Source organism: Lycium ferocissimum, chromosome 9, assembly GCF_029784015.1.
Source record: "Lycium ferocissimum isolate CSIRO_LF1 chromosome 9, AGI_CSIRO_Lferr_CH_V1, whole genome shotgun sequence".
Classification (NCBI taxonomy): Eukaryota; Viridiplantae; Streptophyta; class Magnoliopsida; order Solanales; family Solanaceae; genus Lycium; species Lycium ferocissimum.
The window spans coordinates 45,718,153-45,739,940 of NC_081350.1; the positions used below are offsets into that span (position 1 = coordinate 45,718,153).

The 21,788-nt window shown below is 33.5% G+C and overlaps 1 protein-coding gene across 2 annotated transcripts; it reads left to right on the forward strand.

The window, feature by feature from the left end:
* The first annotated feature begins 12,589 nt into the window (after window positions 1–12,589).
* Window positions 12,590–18,401, forward strand: LOC132029275 (beta-amyrin 11-oxidase-like). Of its 2 annotated transcripts, XM_059418594.1 has the most exons (8): window positions 12,590–12,859; window positions 13,687–14,158; window positions 14,328–14,600; window positions 14,779–14,868; window positions 15,921–15,999; window positions 16,389–16,495; window positions 17,485–17,606; window positions 18,291–18,401. In XM_059418594.1, the coding sequence occupies exons 1-8, from the start codon at window positions 12,630–12,632 to the stop codon at window positions 18,370–18,372; spliced, it is 1,455 nt and encodes a 484-aa protein (XP_059274577.1). In that variant the 5' UTR covers window positions 12,590–12,629; the 3' UTR covers window positions 18,373–18,401. The 2 variants fall into 2 exon arrangements, with proteins under 2 accessions (XP_059274577.1, XP_059274578.1); XM_059418595.1 differs by lacking the exon at window positions 15,921–15,999.
* Window positions 18,402–21,788: the final 3,387 nt, after the last annotated feature.

Consider the following 21,788-nt stretch of genomic DNA (forward strand, 5'->3'; position numbering starts at 1 on the left):
ATTAGTTCAGACTGTTCGGCATATTTAAAAGTGTTCGTAGTGAATTCAAAGACATCATTGATAGATCTAGAGAATGTAGAGTTCAATCCGTATTAGTTTAGAATTCAAATATTGACATAATTTACAATTATTTATATTAATATATAGGAATATTTTGGAGTCCTAACTAAATAAAGAAGGCATTTCTATATATATATATATATAATAAAGTCATTCTCACGTATAGAAACAAGAAGAGAAAACATAAAGAGTTGTGTTTTTATACTCAATATTGCTCTATAATCTTCTTCAATTATAACCACTCTTGTCGTTAGCTATTTCACCATCGTCGATGCGGAATTTGCATGCTAGCGAATTTCAGACCACGTGCTTCTCTGAACAAGCGCCAACACAACCTGAATAATTACAAATGCTAAGCTCCTTCCTGGCTTAGCCTAAGAAAAACCACATTTTAACTAAAGCACCAAGATCTTTTATTTTTTCCTAGGTGCTATTTAATACTCCCTCCGTTTCAATTTATATGAACCCATTTGACTGAGCACGACATTTAAGAAAGAGGGAAGACTTTTGAAACTTGTGGTTCAAAATAAGTCTTGAATATTTGTGTGGCTGTAAATCATTTCATAAAGTGTATTTGTTACCAAATTAGGAAAAAGGTCATTTATTTTGGCACGGGCTAAAAAGGAAATAGGTTCACATAAATTGAAACAGAGAGAGTATTTTATATCAAAATTTCAATATTTTCTATATGTCAACGTAGAGTATCCGTTGCGATTAATGGGTGCTCGAGCACCAAAAATTAGTATATGGGTCCGCCCCTGCCTACTGAGATAAAGGAGGAAATCGTGAAGGCAGATATTCGTCTACTGAAAATCAATGATCCTCTGGCTCGTGCTGTCAATCTGTAATGGTGTGAATCATCTCGCACCAAACCGTTCTCAGCGATATAATAACATGATCAACCCAGCAAAAGAACGTCAAATCATGTGATACAGTCGATTGGGCGGGATCGTTTGTCATAATGATCATAATCATATGGTAACTTAAATAAAGAATAATGTCAGTGCTAAATGGTACTCCTCAATAAGAAAAACTTTATGTTTCGAAGTTATGTTAAAATTTTGTCAAGAATTGTTTCAATGTTAAAGTATAGATGTTTTAATTATGCTTTTTATGTTCTCGTGCTTTTAAGAATTTATACATAATGCATTAATTCATGTTTCTTTAAATCTCGTTCTAGATTGAGACTCACTAACCCTCTGTTTGGATGGTTGTTTCCCTTCGGTATGGTACGATTCATTAATGCATATACAAAGGTATGGTATATATAGTACGTTGAACCTATGGTGTTATATTGTATTTTTATCTTGTATTAATAAACACAATGTTTGGATAGATAGTTTGTATCGTTTGTTGTGGTTAATAACATTTGTATTGTTTGGTTTAGTATGATAGATCAGATAATAACTTGTAAGTTTACTAAAATACCCTTAACTCTTAATTAGAAAATAGTTTATATATATTAATAAAACTCAGGTAAAGAATAAAATAGGAACTTTAAAAAATAAGTAGGTAGTGAGTGGGGGTGGTGAAGGGGTGGGTGGTGTGAGGTGGGTGGTTATGGGATGAGGGTGGGGTTAGTGGGCGGTTGGGTGGGGGTGAGTGATTGTGGGGGTGAGGGGTAGTGGGTGGTGGAGGGGTGGGTGGTGTGAAGTGGCCGGGTGGTTGTGGGATGATGATGGGGGTAGTGGGTGGTAGGGTGGGGGTGAGTGGTTATGGGGTTGGGGTTGGGTGGTGGTGAGGGGTAGTGAGTGGTGGAGGGGTGGGTGGTGTGAAGGGGTGGGGGTGAGTGGTAGGGTGGGGTGGGGTGGATGGTGGAGGGTGGAGGGTGGGAGTAGGGGTGGGGTGGATGGTGGAGGGTGGGGTATAATGGGGAAATAAAATATGTAACCACGGAAAAACCATCAAATCCGTGATAAAAATTGGGACTTTTCATTGTTATATAATCATGGGATGAATCACGGGTTTACAACATCATACCACATAATTTTAAGAACAATAGAAACAAACATGATTTTATACAAAACCATACATTAATGAACCACGGGAAACAACCATCCAAACAGGGGGTAAGTATCATTGTGGTGTTCTTCGTTCCACTTATTTGGAACCTACATTGACATATATCTACGCAGGCCCATGATTTGCAGACGAGCAAGTTACATGCTAGGACATTCCCTTACTCCAAGAATTTTTGATAAGCTCCGCTTTGTGTTCTTAGTCCGTATTTAAGAAAGAAAGAGAAAATCAAGATGGTTAGTTCGCTTGGTTAAATAAGGCACCGATACCAATCACAGTTTGATGAAAACCAGATCGTGACACTACCGGTATAGTATCAAATCTTAAGCATTAATTTAGGAGACTTGCGAATTTCTCCTTTTGCGAAAATGAGGTGAAGACTCTTCCAACACATAAAGCAAATTACATCTCCCTCCGTCTATTTTTACTTGTCCTATATATTTAAAATAAATGTCCATTTTTACTTGTTCAGTCTGAAAAATCAAGGGATAATTTACCATTTCATACCTATTTTACCCTTATTATTAATTGTTGAGTTGGAAACTTCAAGGAATTATTAATGGTTGCACAACTTTTAAAGTATATGTTTGATGAATTTCACATTAGATGACTTAATAATAATTAAAGGTGATATAGTAAAAAACAAGGTAAAAATACATATCATTATATTATGGACAGAACAGGTTGTTTGAATCACCCTTGTTTCATGCAACAAATTCCACTGCATTAAATTGTTCCAAGTTCCAACTACCTTCGTGCAATCATTTCCATTGCATTGAATTGTTCCAGCTAGATTCCTTCAATTTCCATGCATAAGCTGTCATCTCAATTAAAACGTGCCGCATATTCCACCACTAAATTTACTATGGTACTCCCTCCGTCTATTTTTACTTGTCATGTATTGACTTAACATGACTATTAAAAAGCTATAAATAGAATGACAATTTTACTTAGTTAACTAAAATTAAAAAGATTAGTTGATTGTAAATACCCAATAAGTATTTGTCCAAAAATATAGTGCCTATTTTTCCCACAAGACCCCTTATTTCATCATAAATACACTCAAGAAACAGAATCAGAACCAGAGTCCAGCAGATTATTGTCTGGTAAAATTGAAAATAACCACAAAAATCAAACCAAACCCGGCAAAATCGACAAAATCGAAATCGGCAACATCTATATTAATTTACTTTGTTTGATTTTAATATTTGAAACTCAATTTAGTTAGTAGGCGTTTGGATATTATGATTTCAAATCAGCGTTTGTTTATACAATTTGCAAAAAAAAATCAACTTCAATTTCATATCATGATTTCAAATCATCCAAAAAGACATGATTTGGGATTCCAAATCATGATTTCAATTTTTTTTTTAAATGTAAAACTTGACCCATAAGTTTATATTTTTTATATAAAAAAAAATCCATAAGTTGGTAGATATATTCACCAATCATGTTTACCAACTATTTATATCAAATATTAAAAGATCTGCAAGTTAATAGTATGTTTATAACAAGTTAACTCTTACCAGCTATCTGAGAGGATTATATTAAAAAGTAGTTACACTACAACTCATGTTCAATTTTCCTTTTTATTGAATTAAAGTAGGCAATTTGCATGATTGCCCTTCGCTGGGGGTGGTCTTTAATTTTTACCCCTCACTATGGTGGTCTTTAAATTCTGGCCTTTAGGCAGAATTTACATGGCACAGACAGAATTTCTGCCCATGCAAATTCCATTTTTTTGCACGGAGTGCCCTTCTTTTGGGCTGGTCTTTATATTTTGCCGCTCATTTATGTCTTCTTTAATTTTTGCCCTTGCCCTGTTTAATGAAAGTTTTTTGACGAAATTACCCTTACCCCATTAAAACTCTTTCTATTTCGTCATTTGCTCTTTTCTTTTCTTTTTTTTGCTTCTTTCCTCCTCTTTTTTGTGTCTATCTCATCTGTTCTAAAACTTAGGTACGAATTTGGATCTTTTGCTCGTTTCAATATTTGTTTTTATGTTAAATTGTTGTTTGTTGAATTGATATCTTTGTCTTCGTCATTTTTTATATTTAATTGATCCTTTTTTATTTAAAATTATAGTGTTTTGTTATAGTGTCTCTACGATTTTTTCAACTTTAGTTTCGTTCCCCATGTATATATTTTGATTTTTTGAATATCGTATTATGAATGTCGTAATATATTTTAGGTTGATTTTGATATGCGTTTTGGTTTTCTCTTTGTTGAATCTTTGAAGTTTTGCTCGTGAACAGTTTTTATGTTGTTACCGCTTGTTTTTGTTTAATAATCTGATTTTTTGAAGAATGTTTTTGTACGAGGCAACATATGCGGGTCCGAAAGGCGAGTTTATGATTTTTTGAAATCGAAGTTATGCGGTTCCGGCATAAAGTTATGCTTGTTCGACATAACTTCATGAATTAAGTTAATTTATGTGTGTCTTGATTTTTTGGTATTGTCTTGTTAATAATTTTGATTTTTATGCAATCTTATGTGTTATTGGTGTTGTTTTGTTAATAATATTTTGTTTTGGTTATGAAAAATGAAAGTTTGCCTCTCACGGCATACTTTGTAGTTTTGTAAAGTGAACTTCTGCCCTCCGTGACTTGTCTAATTCTTAACACTTGTGTATTTTTTTATTTTGCTTATGAAAATGAAAGTTGCCTCTAACAGCATACTTTGTTCTTTTGTAAAGTGAACTTCTGCCTCCTCCGGCATACTTGTCTAATTCTTAACACTTGTGTATTTTTTTTTGTTTTGCTCATAAAAATGAAAGTTTGCCTCTAACTGCATACTTTGTTCTTTTGTAAAGTAAACTTCTGCCTCCTCCGGCATACTTTTCTAGTTCTTAACACTTGCGTAAATTTTTGTTTTGCTCATAAAAATGAAAGTTTGCCTCTAACAAAGATACTTTGTTCTTTTCTAATGTAAACTTCTGCCTCCTCCGGCATACTTGTCTAATTCTTAACACTTGTGTATTTTTTTTTATTTTACTTATGAAAATGAAAGTTGCCTCTAGCAAAGATACTTTGTTCTTTTGTAAAGTAAACTTCGCTCCTCCGCATATTTTTTTTAGTTCTTAACACTTGCGTAAATTTTTGTTTTGCTCATAAAAATGAAAGTTTGCCTCTAACAGCATACTTTGTTCTTTTCTAATGTAAACTTCTGCCTCCTCCGGCATACTTGTCTAATTCTTAACACTTGTGTATTTTTTTTTTATTTTACTTATGAAAATGAAAGTTGCCTCTAACAAAGATACTTTGTTCTTTTGTAAAGTAAACTTCGCCTCCTCCGGCATATTTTTTTAGTTCTTAACACTTGCGTAAATTTTTGTTTTGCTCATAAAAATGAAAGTTTGCCTCTAACAAAGATACTTTGTTCTTTTCTAATGTAAACACGCCTCCTCCGGCATACTTGTCTAATTCTTAACACTTGTGTATTTTTTTTTATTTTACTTATGAAAATGAAAGTTGCCTTTAATAGCATACTTTGTTCTTTTGTAAAGTAAACTTCTGCCTCCTCCGGCATACTTTTCTAGTTCTTAACACTTGCGTAAATTTTTGTTTTGCTCATAAAAATGAAAGTTTGCCTCTAACAAGATACTTTGTTCTTTTCTAATGTAAACTTCGCCTCCTCCAAAGATACTTGTCTAATTCTTAACACTTGTGTATTTTTTTTATTTTACTTATGAAAATGAAAGTTGCCTCTAACAGCATACTTTGTTCTTTTGTAAAGTAAACTTTTGCCTCCTCCGGCATACTTGTTCAGAACTTTGCCTGATTATTTTTTGTCGACTGAAGTTACTATAATTTCAAGTCTAAGTCATTGAGCATTGTATACTAATCAAATGGAACGTATAAACTAATCAAAATCAGAACAAAGCAATAAATTTGATCAATTCTATGTTGTTGAGTAAAATTATGATTCGCAATGTGAATCTCAACTGCATATCAGTTGTTTAGTTCATAGAAGATGATTTGTTGTTATTTTCAAATATTAACAAATCTAAACTTAATAAAGCATCAAATTAAGTTGAATTACATTCAATTGAAACGCTATATATTATGTATTTTATCTTTTTCGATGTTGTAGCACAAAATCAATGGAGATTTCTCCGGTGAAATGTTGGAACGATGGAACGATTGAAAGGTTTGTTGTTGAAATGATGGATAGGTTTAATTGGATGTTTGGGGTTCGTTACAGACTTTCAGATTTTTATATGTTATGGGTAGGGGTAGTAAAGTCTTTTTCTTATTATCTTTTAGCTTAAAAGGGCAAATATTAAAGACCACGCATTACGGGGGCAAAAATTAAAGACCAGCGCATTTGAAGGGCATTCGCGCCAGCGGCCCAAATCCTGCCTTAAGGCAGAATTTCGCTGGACAGATGAGGCAGAATTTTGCAAAGTCAACCTTGCGATTTTTTTTTTTTTTTACTGAGCTGGGGTTCGAACCCATAACCTCGGGCTGTTAGGCAAGGGGTAAAACTTAAAGACCACCAATTTGAAGGGCAATTCGCGCAAAAAAAAAAAGAACTAAAATTTGATCAATTGATGTTGTATTTTCAGAAAGGCCTTCTAGTAGCGTATTAATTTTATTATGAACTATGATTTGCTCATTTGGTAAGATTGTATAAGAATTGAGAAAATTTTGATGGTTTTCACAACTTGTGAGATTTTTACCTATATGAGAAAAATATAACTAAAGAAATCCAAATTGCATGTCCCAAAAAAACTTCAACTTCAAATCATGTCTAAACGGCTCCTTAGTTTAGTTTTCTTTAAGAAAATCCTTAGTTTAGTTTTCTTTAAGAAAAAAATCGAATCAAATCACACCACGGACAACCCCCCTACATGTACATATTTAACTTACACACTTATAATTAACCCAAAATTAATTAATACTACACATTATCATAGAAAATATCTCAAATTTTGTTGCATGGATTTTAGCAATGTCCTTAAAATAATACTATAAGCCAGAAAATATCTTAAATGCCTACTCATACTATTAGTTATATAGATTGAGTTATATAGAAGCAGCAGCATCCTTGTACTAGATTATGATTAGGAATAATTTGGACCTATATAAGTTGAGCACTGTCCAAAGAGTAGAAGGTTGTTCTGAAATTACATGCTCCGCAATAATTATTTTATCTACTGATTTTGAATCGAAGGGGATTGTCGTTTCTATTCAAAAAGTAAAGAAGGTATTGTTTCTCAATCATTAAAGGGTGAGGATAGGGGCGTACAAAAAAAAAGCGATTAACAACACTCAGAGGCAGACCCACATGGAAGGGTGAGGGGTATAACTTCAAATTTTTTTATATACCTTAAAAAAGGATTCACATATTATGTTAGACACCTTGAAACACAAATTAAAGGTTGATTGGCGGCAGTGGTCCAACACTTTGCTTAATCTTTCTGCTCGAGTGTCATGACATATGTTCGAATCTCCGTATTCCCTGGCGTTTAACATGCATATGTACGAAGAGGCATAGCTAGAGATTTTTGCAGATGAAAACGTCTTCGAAATTGATATCTTGCACGACCAAATAACACTCTTGGGTTATTCCTGATTTTCACCTGGATGATGGACTAGGTTACTTTATCTGTTCCTAAGTTCAGTTTTCGGAATAATGATAAATAGAAAAGTAACGACACAGTATTTTTACGTGAAAACCACCCGGCTCATAAGGGTGAAAAAACCACAACGTACTCCTCTGTAAGATTTGTCCTAAACTTCACGACAACTGTGAGCCTTAAAAATTTCATATTACAAAGCTTGCAACTTAGGATCTAAGTCTAATCCCTAACTCAACAATCTACCTAGACTATTGAGTCCCCTCCAAGTTGCCCTCAACTTGGAGCTGAATTTGACAATAATTTATACCTATTACAATGCTTCTAAGAAAGCTGAAAAGGTACAACTCGATAAACAATCCTAATACAAAATCTAGACTTGAAGACTGTAAAGCATCACAAAGATGAAACAGGTTTTTCAATCTGGTCCTTCATATCAGGTCTCACTTAAGTAGCCAATCAAATCTCTCAAAATTTCTTTTGCTTATTTGCTCAATTTTCGCTTTTCTCTCCATTTGAGCGCGTAACCTTCTTCAGTAGAAGACTTGCAAATATATAGCATCATGTAAGTTGCAATTGGCTTAACAGAAACACCTTCTAGGATAAGGACCTTGAGGATAGAGATAGTGTTTGAGATGGAGTCAACCTCTTGCTTATCACACGGCTTGAGATATGCATTGTAGGATAATTCTTCCAAGGACTCCTATATCTTGTTCGTAAGTCCGTAACTCGAGATATCTTTATTCCAAGAGTCCTGCCACATTTGGACTCTAGGATGGAACATGCTAGTTGACCTGGTTCATTCACCTGGTTCAGCTATCTTGTCAATCATCAAAACGTGCAAGGTCCAACAGAAATTATTCAATTAATGACATTATTCATTTTGGCAATTAAAAGGAAATTATTACCAAAAGCAAATATGTACTGTGTTGGTATGGCAACCAAACAGTTGTCTAAGTTGGCATCTATTACATCAAACAACTACGTATAGTACGTGCTACTGGAGAAAACCAGTGTTCAATTAATTACTATTAGATAAGGTAATTTTTCAAAACTGCAGTAAAATAAATCAACTGAGATAACGTCTTCGACATTGTACGATCAACTAGTGAGAAAGATTCTAATTGAGATATGACTGACTTATGCATGGAATTGCAGGAAGTAAAGCTAGAACAATTCAATGCAATGGAAATCATTGTACTAGGAAGCAAGCCAGAACAATTAAAAGACTTAATGGATAGTAAGGTCATATGCCTTCTTGTGGTGGTAGATATGTGCTGATTAAGAATGTTATTCAATCCCTTCCTATATATATTCTTTCTGCTATTAACCCACTTGTAGGTACAATAGAACTTATTGACAAGCACATTTGCAATTTTTTCTGCGGCACTAAAGATGGTAGGAATAAGTACCATTGGAGTGCTTGGCATAACTTGTGCTATCCCAAGGAAGAATCTGGAATTGGTATAAGAAGTATGCAAGACATTGTAGACACTCTTACAATAAAAAGGTGGTGGCATTTCAAATCCAAGAAGTCAATATGGGCTGATTTTCTAACTGCAAAGTACTGTTCAAGAACTCATCCCTTTGGTAAGAGATGGATCTCTGGTAACTCTCAAGCTTGGAAGTTTCTACTCAAAGCAAGGGATAAAGGGGAGAAATTTATTACTTGGAGGATCAACAGAGGAGATTGTAGTTTTTGGTGGGATCAATGGATGGAAAATGGCCCATTAGCTCAAATTTGTCCTAACAGATGGAGGGAAGCACATCAAGACTCAAGGTGAAAGATTTCATCAACAACAACAATTGGAACATCCAGAAACTGTATAATACTGTCCCTGGACAGGTTGCTCTTCACATTAGTTCTATTACTTTGGGACATAGGGACCTGGATGATTATGTTATATGGTGTAAATCAGAGGATGGTCAATACACCAACAAAAGTGCTTGGAACATTGTCAGAAATCTCAAAATAAAGAATCTCAACCTTAACAACATTTGGCACAACTCAATCCCTTTTAAGTTTTCCTTTGTATGTTGGAGGTTATACTTTGGCAAGTTATCTTTCAATAAAGTAAGGGCTAGATTTGGAGATCAGGATGATATTGACTGTTTATGTTGCAATGATGCACAGACAGAGACAATTCAACATGTTTTTGTGGAAGGGCAGGTTGCTATCAACTTATGGAGGAAGATTGGTGCGCCTCTTGGAATCATTCATCAAAAAATTCCTATTAGAAGTGTTCTGCAAAGATGGTGGGATTCCAAACCAAAGAATAGAATGCATAAATTACTTTTGCATATTTCCCCCACCATTATTTGTTGGGAAATCTAGAAAGCCTAGACCTCTTGTAGATATGGTGGCAAGAGAAGATGCTACCAATATAATATGGTTACACAATGCATTTTGAACATCAAAGCTGTGATTAACAATACCTTTCCTAAGGTTTCTACTAAGGGAGTTTGGTACAACATGTGTGACTACATTGAAAGCCTTAAACCAGTGACAAAATGCTTGGTTGTCTACTGGGAAAAAACAAAAGAAGGAAGGGTCAAATTGAATACTGATGGAAGCTTCATCAATAGCAACAACAAAGCAGGAATTGGTGGAATGCTCAGAAATGATAAGGGGGATTTCATCATGGCTTTCTCAGTCTCTGTTGATTGCTCCAAAGAATAATCATGTTGAAGCCCTGGCTGCAAACTATGGAGCCAAATGGTGTGTGCAAAATGGTTTCAACAACCTGGACATTAGTTGGATTCTGCTGTTATTACCAAGATGAGCAGTCAAAAAGATATCTACAATCTCAAATTGAAGCACATTATTCAAGACACTACCATTACTTAGAGAAATGGTAATGCAAGATTTATGCACTGTTTCAGAGAAGCCAATAAGTGGCTGATTTTTTGGCTAAAAAGGCTTCAACTTGTGGCAATGTTATCATGTATACTAACTATCAAGAATTGCCCACGGAAGTGAAGGGCATGATACAACTTGACAAACTTCATATGCCTACTTTTAGGAGAAGGTTTGAGAAATGTAATTTCTTTGTTAGTTAGCATATTGTCTGATTAAGGAAGGAATTTTGTATTGGCTAATTCCTTCCTATAGATTGATCTCTTATTCATCTATTTTTTGTAGACTAGAGGCAAGGTTCCATGTCTCCCTCTAGTCAATGTAAGTTTATCTTATTAATCTAACATGATAGGGGTCAAGCCAAACCCCCCACACCTTAGGCTCACAACCTAATGATGATGGCTTAATATTAAAAAAGAAATGTCCTTCCACCAACAACAATTGTGGTGGTGGGGTGGTAAGTACTTCTTCAATCTTAATCAAACTTTTCGGGTTCGAGCCCTATGTTAGGTACGGAATTGTCTTTGTTAAGGATCACTTTACCTTCCAACATGCACTACTAAAATATTACTATTTTCCCACTGAAATTTTCAACTGAAATATGTTTAGTGGCTATTCCCACTGAATGTTGGTGGGAAAAAACTAAATATTTGTGTTTTCACACAGAAAAATTAAAAAGTTTTCCAGTTCCACCATGTGTTTTATGAGTGAGCTGGTTCGGTGAGAATGGTTGGAAAAATCATGTTTTATAACACAAATTTCTCACTGAACGTCAGTAGGAAAAACCTCTGTTTCCAATAGTGATGAGACTTTTCGAGACGAATTCTAATTTATTTGGCACCAATACTTACACTAAACAACTGATGAGAAACCTAAAAAGAAATTGATTTGTTAGATTTGTTATTTTTTTGATAAATTGATGAATAGAGGCTTGTTCTTGATTATATCTATGGAACTTTTTTTTTTTTAATTTAAGCCATCACCATTAGGTTGTGAGCCTATGATGTGGGTGGGGTTTGGCTTGGACCCCTGCCATATTAATTTATGTAAGTAACTTACAATGACTAGATGGGTACATGGAACCTTGCCTCAAGTTGACAACAGAGATTGCAAACAATCTGAAGAAAAGATTAGCCTATACAATTTTTATTTTATTTTTTTAGCCTATATAAAATCCTTTCCCAAAATAACAACAAAATTAACTAACAAAAAAGTTACATTTCTCATATTTCCTTCTTAAAGTAGGTGTTTGCCATTTGTCAAGCAGCCCCTTTGTCTCTTTAGGAAGATCTTGAAGAGAGTGATAGAAGGTCCTGTTTCCACTTGTAGATGTCATCTTAATTAGCCAATAAGTTAACTATTTGATTTGCTTCTCTAAAACAATGAGAGATGACATGATTAACATTGGTGAGCATGCTTGAAGTACAATGAGAGATGACATATATATGGAACTTATGCTTCAAATTTGAGCTATTTTGGAGTTTTTGGGAGTTGAATCGTGTGTTGGATTGTTGAAATTCGAAGAACAACTTTTTTGGGCAAAAACACTCTAGACACGTATGACTGAAATTTTAGCCAATTATATTTATGAATGAAGTACAAAGATACATGAAAAATGTATCTACAACTTCAGTAAAAAATGTCTGAAGTTTGATCTTGTCAAGGCCGCAACTTCAGTAAAAAAATATATCTGAAGTTAGCCTTGGCAAGCCATCAGTCAAAAAGTCTGAAGTTTAGCCTTGTGAAGTCCACAATTTCAGTAAAAAGTATCTGAAATTGGCCTTTGTAAGCCATACCGAACTTCAGGCAAAAATGCCTGATGTTTGGCCTTCACAAGGCCATATTTTGTCTGAAGTCAGGCGCGGATTTTCAATATCAGTCGCATATGTCTGCAATTATTACTAAAGCGACTAAACTTGCAAAAAAAAATTAATAAGCGGACACAAGTTAAATAGCGCCCCAAAAGCTGCACACTTCCCCTTTCTTATGTGTAACTACTGATTGTGAGTTCCAAAAAATCCCATTACAGACTCCTAGAAGTCTATATATTAAAACAAAACGTATAATTCACAAAGTTTACCTCAGATTGTAGTTGACTAGAAAAAGCTAACAATGGTGTATGATTTAGCCTTCTTCTGCACATCTTTGGCAGTTGGGATTTTAACACTTTATAGCATACTAAAGAGAGCAAATGGGTGGTATTATACAATCAAATTTAGTTCAAAGAAATGTCACATCCCTCCTGGTGATATGGGCTGGCCATATGTTGGCAACACACTTTTTTACTTCACAAGTTCCCTAAGTGGTGGTCCAGACTCATTCTTATCTTACTTTTTAACTAGGTAAATTAAGTTTCTCACTCATTCATTGTGGTACTTATTTGATATTCAAGGGTGTGTTTGGTACGGAGGAAAATTTTCTCCGTCCGAAAAAACATTTTTAAGAATATATATATATATATATATATATATATATATATATATATATATATATATATATATATATATATTATGTCGCTATCCAACACTGAATACAATTTAGAAACTATTTCAAATGGACTCTTGGTATGAAAGAAAATTTTCTTTGTTCAGGAAAGATTTTTCAGAATATACAAACTTTGCCCCCCAATTTAACACTCTGAATTTTAGAAATTATTTTGTAGGACTAGTTGTCAATTTTGAGCGATGCAAAATCGGTTCTTTTCTTTCTATTTCATCTTCAAAATCTATGTTTTGTTTTAGCTTTATGAAATTTAAAAAACTAGTAGGAAATAAATGAATAAATCATAAAAGCAGCTAAAACGGTACAGAAGATCAGAGAGGGATTTAACGAGAAAATTAGCTCACACATATTTTTGATGAAAGAAGTCGTCAATTTAGAGAGAAAGAACAACATCCATGTCATAGAGATAACTTTTATTGATCTCTTCCTTTTTATGAATGGAATGCATTTCAAATGGACTCTTGGAGAAAAAACGTACGGGAGAATATTAATGTCCCTTTTGTCCCCTATACTTTTATAGGAAAATAATTTCAGAAAAATGTATTTCAATTCCGATTACCATAAAATGACTTATTGTCATACCAAACACACCCTGATGGTCAATTATTCATGATATTTTGTACTAAACAACATTTCCTTTTCTTTTTTTTTTGAAAAAAAAAAAAAGGTTTGGCCCGGGAGGAATGTACAAGGGATACATATTTGGGAAGCCAAGTATTATTGTCACAAAGCCCGAAATAACTAGGAAAATCTTGATGGATGAAGAAAATCTTGATAGAGGTATGCCTAATTATATGAAAAAGCTAGTGGGAATAACAACTTCAATCGAAGAAGACAAGCGTATTCGTCGATTAACAGCTTCAATAAAAAGCCACGGATTTTTATCCGACACCTATTTTGATTTTATGAATGAAGTTGTGAAAACATCGTTCGAGAAATGGGCTGCCATGGAAGAGCCCATTGAGTTCTTATCTGAGATGAAAAAGCCTACATTTGAGGTGTTTATGAGAATTCTTGTAGGTGGTGAGGTTGATCAAGAATTATTTGATGCTGTGTTCAAGGAGAATAATTGCATAATTAGTGGTGTTTGCAGCTTGCCCATTAATATCCCCGGATTTGCTTACAACAGGGCAATCAAGGTACGATATGTCAGAGGGACCAAAAGTGCATCACGTCAATTAATTTAAGGTTTAATGTGCTCAGATATATAACACAAGGATCATAACACAATAGAATGCAGCATTGCTTCGTGTTATAGCATCAATTCTTTGCTTAATTTGAGTTTATATCCTTTTATTATCGTTTCAGGCTCGAAGAGCAATAGCTAAGATACTTCAACAGATACTGGTAGAAAGAAGAAAAGCCATGATAGCAAAGGATTATAAAGCAATGCCAAAGTCCAATATAATTGATATGTTGCTAGATGATGATGATGATGATGAAGGCAAAGGATTAAGTGATGCGAAGATCATTAGGATGCTAGTGTTGTTTTCATTTGCTGGTTATGAACCTGTTGCTCTGATGGCTACAAAGGCAATTATGTTTTTGGAAAAACATCCCGAGTTCTTACAGAAAGCAAAAGTACGTACTCATTACTCCGTTTCATTTTATATGACAGTATTTGCAGAAAGGAAAAGCACATACTTATTACTCCGTTTTATTTTATATAACGGTATTTGCAGAAAGAAAAAGGTATGTACTTATCACTATGTTTCATATTATATATATGAGGATATTTTAAAAAATTCTCGCTTTACAGGAGGAGCAAGAGGATATAGTTAAGAGAAGATCATCTTCAAATGTTGGCCTTAGTTTTGACGAGATTAGGCAAATGAAGTATCTTAGTAAGGTAAAATATCTAAATCTTCTCTTACTATGTAAAATAAAAGCAAAATCCAAAAATAGCTATTTTTTGGTCTACTAATTGAAAAATAGTCCACAGATTCAAAAGTCATTCAAAAATATAGTAGCTGATTTTTAGAATCCATGACACTATCGTATATTTCAAACTGAAAAAAGTGGAACTCCATCATAGTACTTGGACGAAATCCAGGATACTGTCATGGGGTTTCACTTTTAAAAAAAAAAAAAAAAAAATCTGAAATGCATGACAGTGTCATGGTGTTTCCACATCAAAAGTGGCTACTTTTCGACGAATTTTCAAATGTTGGCTACGTCTAAAGAAACCGATTTGAAAAGTGGATAGCCTGTGCATTTTTTATGCAAAACAATAACTTCATCCGTTTCCACGTAATTTGATTGGATACAAAGTTATAAGAAAAAACTTTTGAAACTTGTTGGTAGTTTTAAACACGTTATAATATTTGTGTTGCAATAAGTTTCTCATTAATGTTATAATAGGAAGTGTAAGTTGAATTGTTTCCAAATTTAAAAATGAATCATTCTGCACGGAACATACTAAAAAGAAAATAAGGTCTCACAAATTGAGATGGAGAGAGTTGTAATAAGAGTTATTTACACCAACAATGTATGCTCCCTCCGTGTCATACTATAAGTGGAAAGTAAAAAAATTGTTTTCTTATTAAGTGTCAATAAGGAAACAAGAGGAAATCGTTAAGAGAAGAAAGTAACATCTAAATGATGATTGGAAAAGCCACATAGTAACTTGAAATTGTTGGATTACCAATATCAAAAGATTTACTTCTTGTGCATGCTCTAACCAAAAGGTAAAAATAATTTATTTTATTATATAAGGGTAATTTGGTAAACTTCACATTGCATTATTGATTTCTTAATATGCGTGTTTTTGATATTGAAAGGTACTTATGAAACAGGAGTATTACTTAACTCTTTCTCTTTTATCCTTTCAAGATCAATATCAAACTCTTTTGGACTAACATGCATTCTTATTTGTTCCTATATCTTTCTCAATATTGTAAGGTAATTAATGAAACACTGCGTATTGCTAGCAACCAGACAGTATTCCTTAAAGACACAAATACTCCTTATAACATAAATGGTTAGTACTCAGCCTTGACTTCTTCTACTTATGTGTAGGATTTTCATGGTTCGGTTTGAACCGATTTTTGATTAAAATTAAAATCAAATCAAATATTTACTCATTTTTCAATTATTAAAATTAAAACTAAACCAAATATGATAATATTTATTGGTTTCGTTGTTATCGGCTGGTTCAACTTTTTGATTTTTAAGAAATTTAGTACTATTTGAATTATTAAATTCAAGCCAAATTAAAATAAATATCGATTTATTTAATTGGCTTAGTTCAATTTTTTATGTGAATCGATTTTTTACTGAACCATGAACGCCCGACTTATATGTATATCCTCTTCAACTTCATACTTAATTAAATCCAATGATTCATTGGTTTATCTCTTGTATGTGCAGGGTACACCATACCCAAGGGATGGAAGTTTTTTGCATTGGCATGGACTATTCATATGGATCCTGATATTTATGTTAAACCTGAGGAATTTAATCCTTCAAGATGGGATGTAAGTGACATGCCCTTAAGTAATTGTGTTCATGAAATTTTATTTTTTTATATGAGAAATTTTTGAGAGCGCCTGCTAATGGTATATATTCCCAGACCTCACTTTATGACATTATACGGGGTATGTTGTTGTTGTTGTTGCTGTTGCATGCTAATGGTATACTCAAAATTTAATTAACAAATGATTAATGGGTTCTCTATGGGATTACACTAGGTATATTGTTGTTGATTATGCATTCGGTCTTTATAGGGGTGTATTCAATGACTAAGCTCCAAGTTCTAGGTTTTCATTTAGGCTATGCATATGTATTCAAAAATTCACTAGATATGTACAAATAATAAACTATGAACCTAATAAATTTGATGAAAGTGGTAAAATTACAAATCTGAACCTATAAAATTCAAATATTAGATTCATCTTTGGCTCTTTATCCTTCTAGAAATTTTGCCCAATTGTCTTTTTTCGGAATAGTTGTTTAGCAAATGACCCTGTTTTTATTTCTCTTGCAAACTTATGGATCATTTTAGACCATGATTTAAATATCCTTCCTAGCAAACTGAAAATCTTATGAAAACGTAGTTTTATGATCTAAAATTTTGTAGACGAAATAAGACGATAGTCTGATGTTTTATCTGTCCGAAGGGCTATATTTTCATAACTTTTAAAAATTTGAAGAAAAAAAAATTATAAATAGTGACCTAAAAAGGATACATTCACGTAAATCCTCCCTAGCTACCCGTTTACACTTGAATATCAGACGTTATTACTCAGCGGCAGAATTTAAACCCATGACATGGCTTAACTCGTACGTCACAAGTTGCGGTCTTACCACGAAACCAAATCCTCAGGGGCATAAAATTTTCTTCATTTAGCCAACATCCATGTAATTATTACTCATAATTACCCTCAGGGGCATGAAATTTTCTTCAATAAGCCAATATCCATGTAATTGTTACTCATTAATTAGTGATTAAGTGAAATTTTTACAGGATCTTGAAACTAAGCCAGGCTCCTTTCTTCCTTTTTCAATGGGCCCCAGAGCGTGCCCAGGATCCAATTTGGCCAGGCTTGAGATTTCAGTAATTCTTCATTACTTTCTTCTTTACTACAGGTAAATAGCTCTTAATTTACTGATCATCTAAAATTCACTAATTATTATCTCTTCCCTTTCAATTTACGTGACAACATACTGTTTGTTGAGTTAAAAAAAAAAAAAAATCTTATTTGACCAGATTTTTCATAATTATTTTAGATATTTTGAACTATTAACTTTAAATGTAATTTTCAAATATATTTTTACTTTTCTGAACCGAATATTTCCAAAGGGCTTAAAATATATAAATTTATTTCCAACAACTTAAAGAATTTATTCCGAAATTTACACCAAAAAATAAATACTTTAAGTTTCGTACTCGTACTAATATGAAATTCACCAATTAATATTTCTTCTGTTGTAATTTATGTGGCAATTGGAATACTATTTATTAAGCTAAAGAAGATATTGTTTGACCATATCTTTCATAAACATTTTAAATAATTAACTTTTGTGTAATTCTTAAATATTTATTTTTTATCCAATATTTCCAAAGGGACTAAAATATAAGAAGTTTATATTTTTCCAAGAACTTAAAGGATTTATTGCGAAATTTATACAAAAAATAAGTACTTTAACCATTGTACTTGTAATCTTGTTATATGAATTAGGACGGAGGGAGTATATAAAATAAAAAAGTAAATATCAATTACTGATTGATCATATTTTAATTTAATTAATTAATTGGTATGATCTATGCAGGCTTGAGCAGGTTAATCCAGAGATTAAAACTTATCCTCCTGAAAATTGTCTTGTGAGATTTAAGGAGCTCTCAGTCAAGTGAGATTGTAATTAATTTCAATCTTCAACTCAAGCCATCGCATTAATCTTTCATATTGTAATCTTGAAAACAATGAGTTTGTATCATTGAATGATTTTTATCATTTAATAAAGAGTCTTGTGATAAGCATGAAATAATTCTAATTCTAGTTAAAAATTGGATACTTTTGCACAATGTTTAAAACACTGGTTAAACATTATGTGTTAGAGCAATTTTGTGTCTCTTTGTACAAAAAGTTATGTGTGAGTTTTTTTGACAAAAAGTTGTCTGTCAGCTCCTCTATATGAGCTTTCATGTGAAATATAGAATCATTTTTAGGTAAATAACCGATCATTATTACCAAGTATGAGAATTAGAAAGCAAAAAATACAAGCACTGGACAACACCCAGTCTTGTGTTCAACATTCTATCTATCAACATCAACTAAGCATGCAGTATTATATACGGATAGTAATTCAACTCCCTCATGGTCTTTTCTAATCTTAGCTTGTTTGGTCAGACTTCTAAAATCAGCTTATTTTAAGAAGTGCTTTTACATAAAGTATTTTTGGCGAAAAGCAATTCGTGTTTGACCAATTAATTTAAAAAGTACTTTTGAAGAATAATTCTTTTGGCCAAACTTTTTTAAAAAATGTTTTTTGGCAAACGTTTTTTTTTTTTTTTTTAGCGCTTGAAAAAGCGCTTCGCTGCTCTGTAGAAGCACTTATTTTCTCCCAAAAGTTTGGCCAAACACCTTACTTTTTAAAAATAAACACTTTTGGGAAAAAATAAACTTGGCCAAGCAAGCTACTAAAGTTTAGTTACCCTTCTAACATGCACCTCCTACGCCACTAGTCTAATAATGTCATCCACGCTTTTAGTTTTTGCTTGCAAAATTATGAGATTAATTGTTTCCGATGATAATATGGTGGTACAACACGATAAAGCAAAAGAGGAAAGAAGGGGACTTGGTCTGAAAAAGAAAGAGAAAGGAAGAGATTAAAATTGATCTCTTATGTTTGCTATCGGGTCCTTTTCTTCTGTTGGGCCATGTTGATAACAGATTGGGCCAGATTGGGTCCAATATCATTATTGGACTCCCACCTATATTCCAGATTGGGTCCAAGCACAGTGAGCTACACCATAACAATAATACACACCTTCTCATGGGATAAATGACTCTTTGTACAGATATTTTTATAATGAGCTGTAAAGTTTTAGTTAGTTACATAGTTTCATATTTTACATTTTCATCCATAGAGTAGTTCACAATATTACACTTCAGTCTACAGGATCAAATGTATAAATAGCCTACACTGTTCACTGTTATATTGAGAGAGATATACAAGAAAATTTCCCAAATCTCGATCTGTTTTATGCTAATTTTGTCATGGTATCAGAGCAGAATTAGTGCAGATTTTCATTTTCTCTCTTCATCTTCTTCCCAGGATCTCCTTCAACATATTTTGCTTCCATTTTTTTTTTTTATAAACAATCTTTGAAGGATGTCTGATACGATAAATCTCCGGTTCTGTGAGAAATCACGAGGCCGTGTTGACACATCTCACCCATACTATCTCACACCTTGATTCATCCAGTAACAATCTCATCAATGTCACTTTTGATGGATCTAGTTATAAACTTGGAAAGAGGTGTTTTTAATCTAACTTTCACCAAAAACAAACTAGTTTTCTCAATAACAAAGCTCACACGTACTAGATGAGAACTCACCTTTGTATGAACAATGGAAAAGTGCAATGACATGGTGCTTGCTTGGCTTCTAAACTCCATCGGTAAAGATATCTACGAAAGTCTCATTTATTGCATCGCTGGCAGATACAGTGAGTGAATGCGGAGAGATATGGGCAGCCTGATGGAGCAAAGTTATTTCAATTACAAAGAGATTTGAATAACATATCACAAGGAACTTCTGATGTTGCAAGCTATTTTAATAAGCTCAAAAAATTGTGGGATCAAATGAAGGTTCTCAACACTTTTATGACTTGCACACAACGTGATTGCAGAATGGAGAGCTAAGACACACAACCACACAAAATGAATGAGGATATGAAGTTGATTCAATTTCTCGTAGGGATTGAATGAAGGTTATTCTGCCTTTTAACGCAGAATTTACTAATGATGAAGCCACTTCCCTACTACAAATCGGAGCATATTCCATTATTCTAAATCAAGAGTCACAAAGAGTACATACGGGAAAAATGATTTTACCAGATTAACGAAAGATTTTTGGAAAATGGAATCAATGAGAGAAACAATAATGCAATGAAGCCAAATGGACAGAATTATGGAAATTCAGCAATGAAACCAAGTGGACAGAACTATGGAAATTCAGCTCCAAGAAACAATCTATTTTGCACCAACTGTAAGAGAACTAACCATGTAGTGCAGAAGTGTTATAAGCTAATAGGCTATCCTGATGACTACAAATCCACAAACAAGTCTAAGAAACCATACAACAATCCTAAGGCAAATGTTGTTAGCACAAATGCTGGGACTGATGGGTTTTCAATTGCTAGCACTGATGGGTTTTCAAATGCTAATATTGAAGCAAGCAGAGTCTCGGCTATGGTGAATTCCCAGGGATTCACTAAGGACCAATGTGATCATCTAATTCAAATGTTCCAATCTGTACAGGCAGGAAATTTCAAGGATACTGGTGGTTCGAATGAGAACCATTCTGCTAACATGGCTGGTATTTCATTTATGTGCTGTTTCTCTTCTTCTCTTTCCAAATTTGGATCATAGATTCAGGAGCTTCCCAACATATGACTTTTGAGAAAACATTACTACATGACCTCAAGTTCCTTTCTAAACCTATTTCTGTCACTTTGCCAAACTCTTACAAAGTGTCTGTTTACTGCATAGGAACTGTTGCCTTAACTCCCACTTTAGAGCTGCAGAATGTCTTATATGTGCCTACTTTTAAGCATAATTTGCTTTTTGTTCATCAATTACGTAAGCAAACTCATCTTGGAATTTTGTTCTTGAGTATGCTTGTTTTTGCAAGGGGCCACGATGAAGGAGAATCAGATTTTTGGTGAAACTATTGCTAGTTTATATGTTTTGAAGAATGACACATCCAGTCCCTACTTCAAGCCTAGAGAGTCTACTGTTGATGAGTCTGTTTTAAATTTCCCTAAGAAACATGCTCTGTCCAAGCATGTAGTGTCTAATGTTGAGTCTTGTGTTTCTGCTAATGAAAATGTATTGAGTCCTCCTGTTTGTACTGAATTTTCCATTAATACAAAGAATGCAATTTCACAAATTTTTGATTCAAACAAGTTATGGCATTATAGACTTGGTCACTTACCTTTTACTTCTATGAAACATATTAAAGGGATTCCAGTTCCACAATTACATAAAGATGATTTTCCATGTGACATTTGCCCTATGGCTAGACAATCTAAACTACCCTTTCC